General features: G+C 49.2%; 1 protein-coding gene across 1 annotated transcript in view; it reads left to right on the top strand.

Moving 5' to 3' along the window:
- Positions 1-11,862: 11,862 nt before the first annotated feature.
- The window catches only part of LOC146076039 (chloride channel protein ClC-Kb-like), an 83,626-nt gene continuing 75,783 nt past the window's right edge, over positions 11,863-19,705 (top strand). The window contains exon 1 of the mRNA XM_083185832.1: positions 11,863-12,120. Coding sequence (XP_083041958.1) covers positions 11,922-12,120 — 199 coding nt within the window. The 5' untranslated portion in view covers positions 11,863-11,921. The remainder of the gene's footprint in view (positions 12,121-19,705) is intronic.

Consider the following 19,705-nt stretch of genomic DNA (forward strand, 5'->3'; position numbering starts at 1 on the left):
GAGGGCTGAGGCAGCTTTAGCAGAGCAGGGAGGGAGACAGCGCCTTTTCAGCATGGCGCCTCCCTGCTTTGCAGGAGCTGCTGAGTGGGTAGCGCCGGCCCTGGCTGCCCCGGGCACAGGGACAATAGGGGGCTGCCCAGGGCACACGGATATATGGAGGCTGCCTGGGGCACAGGGACAATAGGGGGCTGCCCAGGGCACACAGGATATATGGAGACGGCCCGGGGCACAGGGACAATAGGGGGCTGCCCAGGGCACACAGGGTATATGGAGGCTGCCCCGGGCACAGGGACAATAGGGGGCTGCCCAGGGCACACAGGGTATATGGAGGCTGCCCGGGGCACAGGGACAATAGGGGGCTGCCCAGGGCACACAGGGTATATGGAGGCTGCCCGGGGCACAGGGACAATAGGGGGCTGCCCAGAGCACACAGAATATATGTTGGCTTCCCGGGGCACAGGGACAATAGGGGGCTGCCAAGGGCACACAGGGTATATGGAGGCTGCCCGGGGCCCAGGGACAATAGGCCGCAGACTAGGGCAGACAGAGGCCGTACAGACCTATACCCACAGACTATGGCAGGCAGAGGCCGTACAGACATATACCCGCAGACTATGGCAGGCAGAGGCCGTACAGACATATACCCGCAGACTAGGGCAGACAGAGGCCGTACAGACATACACCCGCAGACTAGGGCAGACAGAGGCCGTACAGACCTATACCCACAGACTAGGGCAGACAGATGCCATACAGACATACACCCGCAGACTAGGGCAGACAGAGGCCGTACAGACATATACCCGCAGACTAGGGCAGAGGACGTACAGACATACACCCGCAGACTAGGGCAGACAGAGGCCGTACAGACCTATACCCACAGACTACGGCAGACAGATGCCATACAGACATACACCCCCAGACTAGGGCAGACAGAGCCCGTACAGACATACACCCGCAGACTAGGGCAGACAGAGCCCGTACAGACATACACCCGCAGACTAGGGCAGACAGAGGCCGTACAGACATATACCCGCAGACTAGGGCAGACATACACCCGCGGACTAGGGCAGACAGAGGCCGTACAGACATACACCCGCAGACTAGGGCAGACAGAGGCCGTACAGACATATACCCGCAGACTAGGGCAGACATACACCCGCAGACTAGGGCAGGCAGAGGCCGTACAGACATACACCCGCAAACTAGGGCAGACAGAGGCCGTACAGACATACACCCGCAGACTAGGGCAGACAGAGGCCGTACAGACATACACCCGCAGACTAGGGCAGACAGAGGCCGTACAGACATACACCCGCAGACTAGGGCAGATAGAGGCCGTAAAGACATACACCCGCAGACTAGGGCAGACAGATGCCATACAGACATACACCCGCAGACTAGGGCAGACAGAGGCCGTACAGACCTATACCCACAGACTAGGGCAGACAGATGCCATACAGACATACACCCGCAGACTAGGGCAGACAGAGGCCGTACAGACATACACCCGCAGACTAGGGCAGGCAGAGGCCGTACAGACATATACCCGCAGACTAGGGCAGAGGACATACAGACATACACCCGCAGACTAGGGCAGACAGAGCCCGTACAGACATACACCCGCAGACTAGGGCAGACAGAGGCCGTACAGACATAGACCCGCAGACTAGGGCAGACAGAGGCCGTACAGACATACACCCGCAGACTAGGGCAGACAGAGGCCGTACAGACATACACCCGCAGACTAGGGCAGACAGAGGCCGTACAGACATACACCCGCAGACTAGGGCAGACAGAGGCCGTACAGACATATACCCGCAGACTAGGGCAGACAGAGGCCGTACAGACCTATACCTACAGACTAGGGCAGACAGATGCCATACAGACATACACCCGCAGACTAGGGCAGACAGAGGCCGTACAGACATACACCCGCAGACTAGGGCAGGCAGAGGCCGTACAGACATATACCCGCAGACTAGGGCAGAGGACGTACAGACATACACCCGCAGACTAGGGCAGACAGAGCCCGTACAGACATACACCCGCAGACTAGGGCAGACAGAGGCCGTACAGACATATACCCGCAGACTAGGGCAGACATACACCCGCGGACTAGGGCAGACAGAGGCCGTACAGACATACACCCGCAGACTAGGGCAGACAGAGGCCGTACAGACATATACCCGCAGACTAGGGCAGACATACACCCGCAGACTAGGGCAGGCAGAGGCCGTACAGACATACACCCGCAGACTAAGGCAGACAGAGGCCGTACAGACATATACCCGCAGACTAGGGCAGACAGAGGCAGTACAGATATACACCCGCAGACTAAGGCAGACAGAGGCCGTACAGACATATACCCGCAGACTAGGGCAGACAGAGGCAGTACAGATATACACCCGCAGACTATGGCAGGCAGAGGCCGTACAGACATACACCCGCAGACTAGGGCAGGCAGAGGCCGTACAGACATATACCCTCAGACTAGAGCAGGCAGAGGCCGTACAGACATACACCCGCAGACTAGGGCAGGCAGAGGCCGTACAGACATACACCCGCAGACTAGGGCAGGCAGAGGCCGTACAGACATACACCCGCAGACTAGAGCAGACAGAGGCCGTACAGACACATACCCGCAGACTAGGGCAGGCAGAGGCCGTACAGACATATACCCGCATACTAGGGCAGACAAGAGGCCGTACAGACATATACCCGCATACTAAGGCAGACAGAGGCCGTACAGACATATACCCGCAGACTAGGGCAGACAGAGGCCGTACAGACATATACCCGCAGACTAGGGCAGGCAGAGGACGTACAGACATATACCCGCAGACTAAGGCAGACAAAGGCCGTACAGACATACACCCGCAGACTAGGGCAGGCAGAGGACGTACAGACATATACCCGCAGACTAAGGCAGACAGAGGCCGTACAGACATATACCCGCAGGCTAGCTGGTCTGAATGGGCCCCCAGGTTGTCCCCGAGCTCTACATTATAATAACCAGCCCTGAGCCGTCCTTTCCGGTCATTCAGTAGCTAGAAGCAGGTGCAGCTGCTACCAGGGAAATGATTGTTAGAGGACAATATTCCCGTATTACTTGTCATAAATTCCCAACTCCCTCAGCAGTGGTATATACATAGGGATGGTGTATAAAAGTCTGCGTTCATACCACGCAGGAGACTGTATTAGCCTGAGTGAGAAATGTCCCAGCCGGGGGTCTGGTTCACCAGGAGAGGTAAAGATCAGCTGTCACCAGAGAATTGTAGGGAACCACCCAGAGGGCCCGATTCAGACCTGATCCTTGTGCGAATTCGTACTCTGCTCGATCATCAAATGACTGCACATGCATATGAATCGTAGCGTATGGATCTAATCGCAATCCCCTTGCATTTCATTGACTCGAAGCCAGTACTTGGGGGTCAAAACCAACAGTTTTCTGGGATTGTCCACGTACTTTGTCACTCTCCGTTTTATCCCTCTCCATTGCTTAATATATGACCTGGAGAGAGTTTAACAGTGATTTCTCAGCATGTTCCTATCTGGAATGAGGTGAGACAGGAAGTGGCATGACTGGAGGTGTGAGGTGAGGCAGGAGGACTGCAGGAGATGGTCTGACTGGAGGTGTGAGGTGAGGCAGGAGGACTGCAGGAGATGGTCTGACTGGAGGTGTGAGGTGAGGCAGGAGGAGTGTAGGAGATGGTCTGAATGGAGGTGTGAGGTGAAGCAGTCTGACTAGAGGTGTGAGATGAGGCAGGAGGAGTGGAGGAGATGGTCTGACTGGAGGTGTAAGCTGGGGCAGGAGGAGTGCAGGAGATGGTCTGACTGGAGGTGTAAGCTGGGGCAGGAGGAGTGCAGGAGATGGTCTGACTGGAGGTGTGAGGTGAGGCAGGAGGAGTGCAGGAGATGGTCTGACTGGAGGTGTAAGCTGGGGCAGGAGGACTGCAGGAGATGGTCTGACTGGAGGTGTGAGGTGAGGCAGGAGGATTGCAGGAGATGGTCTGACTGGAGATGTAAGCTGGGGCAGGAGGAGTGCAGGAGATGGTCTGACTGGAGGTGTAAGCTGGGGCAGGAGGAGTGCAGGAGATGGTCTGACTGGAGGTGTGAGGTGAGGCAGGAGGAGTGCAGGAGATGGTCTGACTGGAGGTGTGAGGTGAGGCAGGAGGAGTGCAGGAGATGGTCTGACTGGAGGTGTAAGCTGGGGCAGGAGGAGTGCAGGAGATGGTCTGACTGGAGGTGTGAGGTGAGGCAGGAGGAGTGCAGGAGATGGTCTCACTGGAGGTGTGAGGTGATGCAGAAAGACTGCAGGAGATGTTCTGGCTGGAGGACTGAGGTGAGGCAATATAATTCCAGGAGATGGTTTGACTGGAGGTGTGAGGGGAGGCAGGAGAACTGCTGGAGATGGTCTGATTGGAGGTGTGAGGTGGGGCAGGAGGACTGCAAGAGATGGTCTGACTGGAGGTGTGATGTAGGGCAGGAGGACTGAAGGAGATGGTCTGACTGGAGGTGTGAGGTGAGGCAGGAGAACAGCTGGAGATGGTCTCACTGGAGGTGTGGGGTGAGGCAGGAGGACTGCTGGAGGTAGTCTGACTAGAGGTGTGAGATGGGGCAGGAGGACTACAGGAGATGGTCTAAATGGAGGTGTGAGGTGGGACAGGCGGACAGCTGGAGATAGTCTTGCTGGAGGTGTGAGGTGAGGCAGGAGGACTGAAGGAGATGGTCTCACTGGAGGTGTGAGGTGAGGCAGGAGGACTGCAGGAGATGGTCTGACTGGAGGTGTGAGGTGAGGCAGGAGGCCTGCGGGAGATGGTCTAACTGAAGGTGTGAGGTGAGGCAGAAGCAATGCAGAAGATTGTCTGATTGGAGGTGTGAGGTGAGGCAGGAGAACTGCAGGACATAATCTGACTGGAGGTGTGAGGTGAGGCAATCTGACTGGAGGTGTTAGGTGAGGCAGGAGGAGTGCAAGAGATTGTCTGACTGGAGGTGTAAGGTGAGGATGGAGGACTGGAGGAGTGAGGTGAGGCAGGAGGACTACAGGATATAGTTTGAATGGAGGTGTGAGGTGGGGCAGGAGGACTACAGGAGATGGTCTGACTGGAGGTGTGAGGTGTGGCAGTCTGACTGGAGGCATGAGATGAGGCATGAGGAGTGTAGGAGATGGTCTGACTGGAGGAAAAAGGTGAGGCAGGAGGAGTGCAGGAGACGGTCTGACTGGAGGTGTGAGGTGAGGCAGGAGGAGTGCAGGAGATGGTCTGACTGGAGGTATAAGCTGAGACAGGAGGACTGCAGGAGATGGTCTGGCTGGAGGTGTGAGGTGAGGCAGGAGGAGTGCAGGAGATGGTCTGACTGGAGGTATAAGGTGAGACAGGAGGACTGCAGGAGATGGTCTGACTGGAGGTGTGAGGTGAGGCAGGAGGACTGCTGGATATGGTCTGACTGGAGGTGTGAGGTGGGGTAGGAGGACTGCAGGAGATGGTCTGACTTGAAGAGTGAGGTGAGGCAGAAGCACTGCATGAAGTGGTCTGACTGGATGTGTGAGGTGAGGCAGGAGGACTGCAGGAGGTGGTCCATCTGGAGGTGTAAAGTGGGGCAGGAGGACTGCTGTAGATGGCTTGACTGGAGGTGTGAGGTGAGGCAGAAGCACTGCAGGAGATGGTCTGACTGGGGGTGTGAGGTAAGGCAGGAGGACTGCAGGAGATGGTCTGACTGGAGGTGTGAATTGAGGCAGGAGGACTGAATAATATGGTCTGACTGGAGGTGTGAGACGAGGCAGGAGATGGTCTGACTGGAAGTGTGAGGGGAGGCAGGAGGACTGCAGGAGATGTCTCACTGGAGGTGTGAGTTGAGGCAGGAGGACTGCAGGAGATGGTCTGACTGGAGGTGTAAATTGAGGCAGGAGGACTGAATAATATGGTCTGACTGGAGGTGTGAGACGAGGCAGGAGATGGTCTGATTGGAAGTGTGAGGGGAGGCAGGAGGACTGCAGGAGATGTCTCACTGGAGGTGTGAGGTGAGACAGTCTGACTGGTGGATTGAGGTTAGGCAGGAGGAATGCAGCAGATGGTCTGACTGGAGGTGTAAGGGAAGGCAAGAGGACTGCAGGAGATGGTCTGAAGGGTGGTGTGAGGTAAAGCAGTAGGTCTGCAGGAGATGCTCAGACTGGAGGTATGAGGTGAGGCAGGAGGACTGCAGATGGTCTGACTGGAGGAATGAGGTGAGATAGGAGAACAGAAGATGGTCTGACTGGAAGGGTGAGGTCAGGATGGACAACTGCAGGAGGTCTGACGAGGTGTGAGGTGAGGCAGGAGGACTGCAGGAGATGGCCTGTCTGAGGTGTGAGGTGAGGCGGGAGGACTGCAGGAGATGGTCTGACTGGAGGTGTGAGGTGAGGCAGGAGTACTGCAAGAGATGGCCTGACTGAGGTGTGAGGTGAGGCAGGAGGACTGCAGGAGATGGCCTGACTGAGGTGTGAGGTGAGGCGGGAGGACTGCAGGAGATGGCCTGACTGAGGTGTGAGGTGAGGCAGGAGGACTGCAGGAGATGGCCTGACTGACATTTGACTCACAAAATGTTACCACAACTTTCTTTAATGAATTCGTCCACCGTATTTTCTCCTGCTGCTCATGCTGACAGATTCCTGGAGCCTGAAACACGTGGTTTATAGTATGCCAACATTGCCTTCACTCCCTGAGAGACTAGCAATCTCCCTGATTATCAGGGAGACTCCCTGAGATAGTAACAATCTCCCTCACTCCCTTAGAGACTAGCAATCTCCCTGATTGTCTGGGAGACTCCCTGAGATAGTAACGATCGGTACTTGTTTCCTAGCACGGCCACACCGATTTGCATCGGGCTGATTGTGTCGGAAAAATTGCGTCGGTCGGCGAGACTCCCTGAGATAGGAACGCTCTCCCTCACTCCCTCAGATAGTAACGATCTCCCTCATTCCCTGAGAGACTAGCAATCTCCCTGATTGTCGGGGAGACTCCCTGAGATAGTAACGATCTCCCTCACTCCTTATGAGACTAGCAATCTCCCTGATTGTCGGGGAGACTCCGTGAGATAGTAACAATCTCCCTCATTCCCTGAGAGACTAGCAATCTCCATGATTATCGGGGAGACTCCCTTAAATAGTAACGATCTCCCTCACTCCCTGAGAGACTAGCAATCTCCATGATTGTCGGCGAGACTTCCTGAGATAGGAATGATCTCCCTCACTCCCTCAAATAGTAACGATTTCCCTCATTCCCTAAGAGACTAGCAATCTCCCTGATTGTCGGGGAGACTCCCTGAGATAGTAATGATCTCCCTCACTCCCTGAGAGACTAGCAATCTCCCTGATTGTCGCGGAGACTCGCTGAGATAGTAACAATCTCCCTCATTCCCTGAGAGACTAGCAATCTCCCTGATTGTCGGGGAGACTCCCTGAGATAGTATCGATCTCCCTCACTCCCTGAGAGACTAGCAATCTCCCCGATTGTCGGGGAAACTCACTGAGATAATAACAATCTCTCTCATTCCCTGAGAGACTAGCAATCTCCCTGATTGTCGGGAAGACTCCCTGAGATAGGAACAATCTTCCTCACTCCCTGAGAGACTAGCAATCTCCCTGATTGTCGGGGAAACTCACTGAGATAGTAACAATCTCTCTCATTCCCTGAGAGACTAGCAATCTCCCTGATTGTTGGGGAGACTCCCTGAGATAGTATCGATCTCCCTCACTCCCTGAGAGACTAGCAATCTCCCTGATTGTCGGGAAGACTCCCTGAGATAGTAACGATTTCCCTCATTCCCTGAGAGACTAGCAATCTCCCTGATTGTCGGGGAGACTCCCTGACATAGGAGGTTATTCTGATCGGAGCGGCCAAACGTGCGTACGTTAACTATTAACGTACGCTATCCGTACGCGGCCGTTGGGGTTAAGTCCACCCACAAATCAGCCGCATACGTACGGCCAGAAACAACGTCGAAGGGGAGTGGCGTACAATTGAGCGTACACCAACGTACACGGACGGACCAGCCCTTACACCCGACAACTGGCGTACAACAGAGCGTACGCAACCGTTTACGGACGTCTCTCGTCCGTCTTCCCACCGACTTCTTGCGGCTATCTGAGCATACGCCAGCTTGCACGGACGGGTCCCTATTGTTTTCAATAGAAAACTCAGCTTATGTCACCGCTCGTGAGAGTGAGCGTACGTCCGTGCACGCTGGCATACCCTTCACATATATGGACCTGCAAATCTTGCCTTTCAACTACAATTCTGACAATTAATTAATTATTCTAATTGTTATTCAATTATTGTTTTCTATTAACTCAATTGAAGATTGTGTGCAAAATAGTGGGCATGGGCTTAAAACATTGCTGAAACATCCTTTGTAGGTGTTAGATGTGGTTTATGTTATTGTATCATAAATACAAAACCTATGTTTGTATTAGAGTGAACACGTTGACACATGTCGACTTGTGTAGATTGAGTGTGCTACTGTGTAAAGTCTATGAAAGCACGTAGTGAATGTGTATAACTGTTTAACAAATACCTACCTTAGCATATATAAGCAGGTCTTAAAAAGATTCTTACCTTAAATTAAACAAACCTTTAAATGTATAGAAGTATAGAAAGATAAGCTTCCAATGTGTTTGAGTGCTGTGTGTGGCTTGCAGGTAGTGAAATCATGGTTTTGACTTAATAGACTGCAGCATTGCTTATTACAATAAGCAATGCTGGCATGCGGTATCTGTAGGGGTGGTCTGAGGTGGCGGTTGGCGGCCGCCTGTTTTGTGTCCGAAATGAACGGTGCTTTAGGCGATCGTGCGGTAGTAGCACCGTTCATTTTTGGTGCACACCCCCGTGTACGCCCATATTTACGCCCATTTTCCCTCATTATTTCGGCCGCTCCCCTCAACACGCCCCTATGCCGCCCCCAATGCCCGTACTCTCGCGTACAGGTTTTTTCGCACGGAGAGACCCGTCCGTAAGCGTTGTGGAGTGTTCGCGCCTGCGCATTGGCGATTGTACGCATGCGCAGATCATGAAAAACCCCGGAACGTACGCGTACGGCCCGGCCGCACCAACCAGAATAAGGCCCATAGTAACGATCTCCCTCACTCCCTGAGAGACTAGCAATCTCCCTGATTGTCGGGGAGACTCCCTGAGATAGGAACAATCTCCCTCACTCCCTGAGTCTACCAATCTCCCTGATTGTTGGGGAGACTCCCTGAGATAGTAACGATCTCCCTCACTCCCTGAGTCTACCAATCTCCCTGATTGTCGGGGAGACTCCCTGAGATAGTAACGATCTCCCTCACTCCATGAGTCTACCAATCTCCCTGATTGTCGGGGAGACTCCCTGAGATAGTAACGATCTCCCTCGCTCCCTAAATTTACCAATCTCCCTGATTGTCGGGGAGACTCCCTGAGATAGTATCGATCTCCCTCACTCCCTGAGAGACTAGCAATCTCCCTGATTGTCGGGGAGACTCCCTGAGATAGTAACGATCTCCTTCACTCCCTGAGAGACTACCAATCCCCCTGATTGTCGGGGAGACTCCCTGAGATAGTAACGATCTCCTTCACTCCCTGAGAGACTACCAATCCCCCTGATTGTCGGGGAGACTCCCTGAGATAGTAACAATCTCCCTCACTCCCTGAGAGACTACCAATACCCCTGATTGTCGGCGAGACTCCCTGAGATAGTAACGATCTCCCTCACTGCCTGAGAGACTACCAATCCCCCTGATTGTCGGGGAGACTCCCTGAGATAGTATCGATCTCCCTCACTCCCTGAGAGACTAGCAATCTCCCTGATTGTCGGGGAGACTCCCTGAGATAGTAACGATCTCCCTCACTCCCTGAGAGACTACCAATCTCCCTGATTGTCGGGGAGACTCCCTGAGATAGTAACGATCTACCTCACTCCCTGAGAGACTAGAAATCTCCCTGATTGTCGGGGAGACTCCCTGAGATAGTAACAATCTCCTTCACTCCCTGAGAGACTAGCAATCTCCCTGATTGTCGGCGAGACTCCCTGAGATAGGAACGATCTCCCTCACTCCCTGAAATAGTAACGATCTCCCTCACTCCCTGAGAGACTAGCAATCTCCCTGATTGTCGGGGAGACTCCCTGAGATAGTATCGATCTCCCTCACTCCCTGAGAGACTAGCAATCTCCCTGATTGCACATTACCCCATTATGTAGCTGTTAGATTAAGTACATGAATGATAGATAAACATAGGTTTGGCAGTCAGTAGGTCGACACAACATGGTCGACATGCATTGCGATGATCACATTTCCCCAACATTTGCTTAGTTTACTCTCCACATGGGCATGAGAAACGGGCCCCAAACATGGCGAGGGTACATGGTTGTACTCATGATGGTCACATAACATGAAATATAAGAAAAAGAAAAACGGAATGGTACAGCGCTGTGCTTAATAATTTTATAAATTTATAAAAAAAATTTTTGCATAATTAGAACAATAATATTAAAAAAATATATAATCAATGTGGCCAACATTGGGACAAACAAGACTAACAAACATAGATTGAAAAGCAAGCTTCCCTCAAACAGACCCCTTAAAGATGTTTAATGGGGGTGATTAGTAGCAGCATGCGGTTAATGGCAGTTTCTGGAGGGTTAGAAATAGCTTAAAAGTTATTGGAATTCTCCTTCTGTTAAACACCGGTAATTTTTGTAAGGTAATCCTTATGCCAGTTCAAATAAGATTAGTGCACATTCAATATGGTATACTTAAGTGGGCATCCGTACAGACAGCAAGGAGCTTTGTTTGTAGTATCCTAACGGACCTCTCCGACCACCGATTGTTGATTGGTAGTGGTCCTATCTGAGACTGGTCCGGTCGTGCCGTCAGGTATCAGCTTTAATCCCAAAACCTCAAGGTTATTTGAACTGGCATAAGGATTACCTTACAAAAATTACCGGTGTTTAACAGAAGGAGAATTCCAATAACTTTTAAGCTATTTCTAACCCTCCAGAAACTGCCATTAACCGCATGCTGCTACTAATCACCCCCATTAAACATCTTTAAGGGGTCTGTTTGAGGGAAGCTTGCTTTTCAATCTATGTTTGTTAGTCTTGTTTGTCCCAATGTTGGCCACATTGATTATATATTTTTTTAATATTATTGTTCTAATTATGCAAAAAAGTTTGTAATAAATTTATAAAATTATTAAGCACAGCGCTGTACCATTCCGTTTTTCTTTTTCTTGTTTACACTATTAGGGGTTCTGGTAAATCCCCCTAGGTATTGGCTGCAGTGCTTAATACCAATCAGCGCTAAGTATCAAACCTTGTTTATGAAATATAAGAGACCATGTCGACCATGGTCCTGCTGACCCTTTGACCCTGATCTTTTGTACCTTAACCCCTGTCAACCTTTCATTGTTGTACACATTTTGTGTCGATCTATTGACTGTCGACCACAACACTGTCCAGGTTTTTTATAGCCCACTTGTTATATTATTGGGGGATTTAATCTGTGAAATGGGTCCCTTGCCTGGCATTGGGTATAGGGCACAGTGATCCCTATGACCAATGTTCCACGTGTTGTCCATTCATCCACATTAAGGTCAGACTTCTGGCTCTACATTTGGACGTCAGTCACTACTATGATGCGTCTCACAGAGGTACATGTCCGCACTTATAGGTGTTACTGTCCCTATTACATTACACACATTCTTTATGGCCCCAGGTCCCTGTCACCTCGGCATTCTCTCATATCCAGGTTTGAAGTTCTTATCTCCCCCCCCCACGTGTACACAACAAATCACCAAACAATCCCTGTTGTGTTTTCACACAGACAATATTGCAGAGCTGGGCCGAGCTCTGCCAGGTGTGGCCCTTATCTAGTATATAAGGACGAGCTGCCAGAGACTGTCGCACTCACTATGTCTCAGGTGAAGGAGCAGGATGGAGTGGACGGGAAACCTGAGGTCCTGGAGTTACCAGAGACAAAGGGGAAGAGGGGGTACAGTAAGGCGGAGAGCGAGATGACCGAGAGCGAGGCCTATTCCTACATCCCAAAGGAGAAGGAGAACCGGAGTGCACTGCTCCAGCTAGGAACCAGGATCCTGGCATGTCTGAGACGTAGGTGCACCGCTATGTGTCATTGTAGTGTCATCTATCTGTCACTGTGTCACTATTATTATTATTATTATGTTATCTATGTATTGTGTCACTGCACACAGCTATGTGTCACTGTGTCACTATTATTATTATGTTATCTATCTATTGTGTCACTGTATGCAGCTATGTGTCACAGTGTCACTATTATCTATTATTATTATATTTATTATTATGTTATCTATCTATTGTGTCACTGCACGCAGCTATGTGTCACTGTGTCACTGTACGCAGCTATATGTCACTACCCGCAGCTGTGTCACTGTGTCACTATTATCTATTATTATTATATTATCTATCTATTGTGTCACTGTATGCAGCTATGTGTCACTGTGTCACTATTATCTATTATTATTATTATATTTATTATGTTATCTATCTATTGTGTCACTGCACGCAGCTATGAGTTACAGCTTCACTGCGCGCAGCTATGTGTCACTGCACACAGCTATGTGTCACTGTGTCACTGCACACAGCTATGTGTTACTGTGTCACTGCACGCAGCTATGTGTCACTGTGTCACTGCACGCAGCTATGTGTTAATGTGTCACTATTATGTATTATTATTATGTTATCTATCTATTGTGTCACTGCACGCAGCTTTGTGTCACTGTATCCAGCTATGTGTCACTGCACGCAGCTATGTGTCACTGTGTCACTGTATCCAGCTATGTGTCACTGCACGCAGCTATGTGTCACTGTGTCACTGCACGCAGCTATAAGTTACAGCTTCACTGCGCGCAGCTATGTGTCACTGCACACAGCTATGTGTCACTGTACGCAGCTATGTGTCACTGTGTCACTGCACGCAGCTATGTGTCACTGTGTCACTGCACGCTGCTATGTGTTAATGTGTCACTATTATGTATTATTATTATTTTATCTATCTATTGTGTCACTGCACGCAGCTTTGTGTCACTGTATCCAGCTATGTGTCACTGCACGCAGCTATGTGTCACTGCACGCAGCTATGTGTCACTGCACGCAGCTATGTGTCACTGTGTCACTGCACGCAGCTATGTGTCAATGTGTCACTATTATGTATTATTATTATTATGTTATCTATCTATTGTGTCACTGCACGCAGCTTTGTGTCACTGTATCCAGCTATGTGTCACTGCACGCAGCTATGTGTCACTGTACGCAGCTATGTGTCACTGTACGCAGCTATGTGTCACTGTGTCGCTGCACGCAGCTATGTGTCACTGTACGCAGCTATGTGTCACTGTGTCGCTGCACGCAGCTATGTGTCACTGTATGCAGCTATGTGTCACTGTGTCGCTGCACGCAGCTATGTGTCAATGTGTCACTATTATGTATTATTATTATGTTATCTATCTATTGTGTCACTGTACGCAGCTATGTGTCACTCTATGCAGCTATGTGTCACTGTACGCAGCTATGTCACTGTGTCACTGTACGCAGCTATGTGTCACTGTGTCACTGCACGCAGCTATGTGTCACTGCACGCAGCTATGTGTCACTGCACGCAGGTATGTGTCACTGTATCACTGTACGCAGCTATGTGTCACTGTGTCGCTGTACGCAGCTATGTGTCACTGTACGCAGCTATGTGTCACTGTGGCGCTGCACGCAGGTATGTGTCACTGTGTCACTGCACGCAGCTATGGGGGAAATTTACCAATATGAAAAACCTAGTTTTTCGTATTAGTATTTCCCCTACGACTGCATACAACTGTTTCAGTCGTATGCACAGTCGTGTTCCGGAGGGGAATGTACAAAGCAGTCAGATACGACTGCTTTGTAACCCTCCGATGGTGTAAACATTCGTATTAGCTGGCCATATATACGGCCGCTAATACGAATGTTTCTGGCAGTCTGAACGGATCAGTCAGATCCGTGCAGGCTGCAAGGTGTAAAAAAAAATAGAAAAATTAAATAAATAAACAAAAAAACAGCGTGGGGTCCCCCCCACAGCCGTAACCAGCACCAGGCTGAAGGAGCCGGGCCGGTAATTAAAAATCAGGGAACCCGACAAATAGGGGTTCCCCGATTATTAACAACCAGCCCCAGGCTCCAGGTCCGGGGCTGGTTCCCAAAATACGGGGGACAAAATGACTAGGGGTCCCCCGTATTTTAAGAACCAGCCCCAGGCCAAACCAGCCAGCAGGTTAATGTCACAGCTGGGGGGACACTTATTATATAAGGTCCCGCGGCCAAAACATTAACCCTACCGACCAGTCAGCCTGGCCAGGGGTCCTGGGGGAGTGGGGACCCCCCCAATGAAGGGGTCCCCCCCCTCCAGGACTTACCTGACCAGGCTGAAGCCTGGTGCTGTCCCCGGTGACCCTGGGCTGTGGTCACTGGGCTGATCGTGGTATAAAAAAAAGAATAAACTAATGTCTAATACTGGTGAACTATGAGTCCCAGCAAGCTTCCCCCGCAAGCTGGGACTTGGAGAACCACAAGTCCCAGCCTGCGGGGCATTAAAGGGCCCGCTGGCACTTGTAGTTCCACAGTATTAAAAATAGTAAAATAAAACACACTGACAAACACTTAAAATAAAACTTTAATACATCCAAAGCCCTTACATTCTAATACTTACCTATCTTCTTCCCGTAGGTAGCCCTGGTCCTGATGTCCTGGTCTTCTGGTCCTGTGTCGGCGTTCTGCTCCATGTCGACCGTCACTGTCCATGTCGACGTCGCTGTCGGTGTCCGGGTCCGACAAAATACATGGAGGAAGCTGTGGAAGGAAACTATACTCACCTGTCCCAGCGCGACGTAGTCCAGGTAAGGGTCTTGGCAAAAAAACAAAGACACACGAAACCAGACCGAACAGCTGAGCCGCACGGTGTTTGTGTACATCGTGCGGCTCCGCCTCCGAATGCCGCTATTGGACGCCTTGCGGCCTAGCGGCCAATCAGGAGCCGCTAGGCCGCAAGGCGGCCAATAGCGGCATTCGGGGGCGGAGCTGCACGATGTACACACAGTACCGTGCGGCTCAGCTGTTCGGTCTGGTTCGTGTTCAAGGTTTTTTTTTTTGCAAAGACCCCTTCCCTGGACTACGTCGCCCTGGGACAGGTGAGTATAGTTTCCTTCCACAGCTTCCTCCATGGATTTCGTCGGACCCCGACAGCGACGTCGACATGAACAGCGACGGTCGACATGGAGCAGAACGCCGACACAGGACCAGAAGACCAGGACATCAGGACCAGGGCTATCTACGGGATGAAGATAGGTAAGTATTAGTATGTAAGGGCTTTGGATGTATTAAAGTTTTATTTTAAGTGTGTGTCAGTGTGTTTTATTTTACTATTTTTAATACTGTGGAACTACAAGTGCCAGCGGGCTCTTTAATGCCCCGCAGGCTGGGACTTGTGGTTCTCCAAGTCCCAGCTTGCGGGGGAGGCTTGCTGGGACTCATAGTTCACCAGTAATAGACAATAGTTTATTCTTTTTTTTACACCACGATCAGCCCGGTGACCACAGCCCAGGGTCACCGGGGACAGCACCAGGCTTCAGCCTGGTCAGGTAAGTCCTGGAGGGGGGGGGGGACCCCTTTATTGGGGGGGTCCCCACTCCCCCAGGGCCCCTGGCCAGGCTGACTGGTCAGTAGGGTGATGTTTTGGCCGCGGGACCTTATATCATAAGTGTCCCCCGGCTGTGACATTACCCTGCTGGCTGGTTTGACCTGGGGCTGGTTCTTAAAATACGGGGGACCCCTAGTCATTTTGTCCCCCGTATTTTGGGAACCAGCCCCAGACCTGGAGCCTGTGGCTGGTTGTTAAAAATCGGGGAACCCCTATTTGTCGGGTTCCCTGATTTTTAATTACCGGCCCCGGCTCTTTCAGCCTGGTGCTGGTTTCAGCTGTGGGGGGGACCCCACGCTGTTTTTTTTTTTAAATTTATTTAATTTTTCTATTTTTTTACACTGAAGCCTGCACGGATCTGACTGATCCGTGCAGGCTAAAGCCAAATCCGACAGGAACATCAGGGTGTATTTTCCTGTCGTATTTTGGTGCCTGTTTTACACCAATTAGCAGCCGTATAATCAGTACGGCTGCTTAGTACATCAGGAACCACCATTCTTTTGAATGGTGATTTCTGTCGTATTCTATCGATGGTGTAGACATTCGTATTTGTAAATACAAATACGAATGTCCCATCATTAGGAATACGAATTGTTGTATTTTCGGGATTGTAAATCCCGAAAATACAAATGTGTAAAAAATAGGTGTATTTCTTCCTATGAATACACCTATTTTTTACGAATCCATTTTGGTAAATTTCCCCCATAGTGTCACTGTGTCACTATTATCTATTATTATTTTTATTATGTTATCTATCTATTGTGTCACTGTATGCAGCAATGTGTCACTGTGTCACTATCTATCTATCTATCTCAGGGGTGGCCAACCCGCGGCTCTCGAGCCGCATGCGGCTCTCCCCCTGATAATGTGCGGCTCCTGCTCCCACTGGAATGGAAGCCGCAGCGCTGCCTGGCGATGCGGCTATTTCTGGAAGGCAGCACCCTCAGAGCTGCGCCGCCGCTGACCTTAGCTTGAGGTGTAGCCGAGCAGCAAGGCAGCGCTACGCTTCTCCAATTCTTCTCCCAGCTTCCACCTCTCCTGCAGGAGTAGCAGCCCGCCCCCAGTTAACCATGTGATGCCGGCGTGCTCCCCGACGTCGCGGACCATCATTCATGGCGCTACAACAGTGCGCACAATATTTGAAATGTCCGCTGGAAGGGACGCCAGGAGGGGAGCAGGAGTGTGCTCTGCACTGCGCTCTGCTCCTCTCCCCATAGAAGCAGCTGCACCGCTGTCCGTCTCTACCTGCAGCAGCTAAGGCTGGGCTGACCTCATATAAATATTTACAGTAAGTGGCACTTTTGGGGGCATTGATTAAGGGACACTACTAGTGGAAGTATGTGGGGGTATTACGTATTGGATAATGAGTGGCATGTGTAAGTAGCATTACAGTGTGCAGCATCATGTGTAATGTGTACTATAGTGCACTGCATCATGTGTAATGTGTACTATGGTGCACTGCATCATGTGTAATGTGTACTATAGTGTGCTGCATCATTTGAAATGTGTACTATAGTGTGCTGCATCATGTGTAACGTGTACTATAGAGCACTGCATCATGTGTAATGTGTACTATAGTGCGCTGTATCATGTGTAATGTGTACTATAGTGCACTGCATCATGTGTAATGTGTACTATAGTGTGTAGCATCATGTGTAATGTGTACTATAGTGCGCTGCATCATGTGTAACGTGTACTATAGTGCACTGCATCATGTGTAATGTGTACTATGGTGCACTGCATCATGTGTAATGTGTACTATAGTGTGCAGATAGTGTGCAGCATCATGTGTAATGTGTACTATAGTGCGCTGCATCATGTGTAATGTGTACTATAGAGCACTGCATCATGTGTAACGTGTACTACAGTGTGCTGCATCATGTGTAACGTGTACTATAGTGTGCAGCATCATGTGTAACGTGTACTATAGTGCGCTGCATCATGTGTAATGTGTACTATAGTGCGCTGCATCATGTGTAATGTGTACTATAGAGCACTGCATCATGTGCAACGTGTACTACAGTGTGCAGCATCATGTGTAATGTGTACTATAGTGTGCAGCATCATGTGTAACGTGTACTATAGTGTGCAGCATCATGTGTAACGTGTACTATAGTGTGCAGCATCATGTGTAACGTGTACTATAGTGCGCTGCATCATGTGTAACGTGTACTATAGTGTGCAGCATCATGTGTAATGTGTACTATAGTGTGCAGCATCATGTGTAATGGGTACTATAGTGTGCTGCATCATGTGTAACGTGTACTATAGTGCGCTGCATCATGTGTAATGTGTACTATAGTGTGCTGCATCATGTGTAACGTGTACTATAGTGTGCAGCATCATGTGTAACGTGTACTATAGTGCGCTGCATCATGTGTAATGTGTATTATAGAGCACTGCATCATGTGTAACGTGTACTACAGTGTGCAGCATCATGTGTAACGTGTACTATAGTGTGCAGCATCATGTGTAACGTGTACTATAGTGTGCAGTGATAACGCTGTTTAAGCACTAAGAAATCCCTTCAATTAATCAGGTCACCTCTCAGATATTTTACCAATGCATTGGTGAGAACACAATGAGGAGAGACACCACCATCCAGTTATGTCTTCAAAGTATTCTGAGCTTTAATTGTGAACAACACATATTTATATGCAGCCATAGCTGGCCGCCCACACATATCCTGCCCAACACAGGGCTTACAGACTACAAAATATCCCCCCCGTACATATGATAAAACATAAGAGTACGTGCAATGTCTAGCGTCCCTAATCTAATCATATAGTTTCATACAGCTCTGGTTTCCTATCTGCACGTCTGTTGAGCTACAATCTCTTTGCACATCTCTCTTTGTGGTCTCTGGCTGTCTAGTCTGACTCTGAGATGAGCGCAGATAGCTGACATGTGATTCTTCTGAAAAACCAGAGTGCAGATACTTTCTCTTTGCAGTTACAAGCTAATATGTTAAGAATTCTTCCTTATATTGAAACATTATTGATTATTATAACAAAATACAATGGCTAAGCTTTTTTAGCGCTATCATTTCCCCACGTCTTTATAATAATCAAACACTACAGAATTATCTGATATTACAATCTCTCTGTCCAACAAGTCTAAGCAATAACAGTCTACTCTAATGGCATAAAAAAGAAACATGGCTTTTGCTTCCACAAGTAGGATGCTACACCCTATCAAGTAAGTTGGTCCTTGGCTGTTTCCAGTTGGCGGACTGTTGGCGCATCTCCATTAAGGTAGACTGCTGTTGGACTTTTTTTACCAGACTCTTCTGCAATGATTTATATTTAGAGGATTCACAAGCTTTCTTTATCCGTTTTTGACAAACTGAAAAACAGCAAGGCAATATCTTAAAACACAGATATAGTACTATTACAATTCCAACACCTTTTAAAAGAAAACATCAGTAAATTACTTCGTCTGGCTCGGGGCTTAGTAAATTATACATTTTTCCTATCCAAACTTAACTTTCAGTAATGAGACGAAGTCCGAAATAAGTGTTGTAATATTTCATTGCTTTTTAGCTTTTAGATCATGTCCATCATATTTAAAAATGTCATTGTAAAGTTCAGTAACATTGTCCATAACTTGTGCAAACTCAATAGTCTCTTGTTGATTGTCCAAATAACCACCATTTCCATATATATGTAAAGATATTTTCCAAGGTGGTATCCATATGATTTTTACTGGAGAATCGATAAATGGAATATATTTCCTAATAACCGGATTAATGTCTCTTTTGAGATGTCGATTGACCTGTGAAAAGACTTCATTCAACTCATCATGGGTTATTGTATAAGACTTTGGTATATATTCTCTTTATTCCCAAATAGCAAAATCTTCAAACTTTATTGGTAATCTTTTCAAACCATATTTTCAACCAATATTATAAATTTTGGTTTTAGCATAAAGAAAAAGAACATCAAACTTCTAGAACTATGGTGAAAACCATTATTCCTAACTTATAACTTTAAACTC

The sequence above is a fragment of the Crinia signifera genome, chromosome 4 (assembly GCF_055691185.1).
Source record: "Crinia signifera chromosome 4, ASM5569118v1, whole genome shotgun sequence".
Taxonomy (NCBI): Eukaryota; Metazoa; Chordata; class Amphibia; order Anura; family Myobatrachidae; genus Crinia; species Crinia signifera.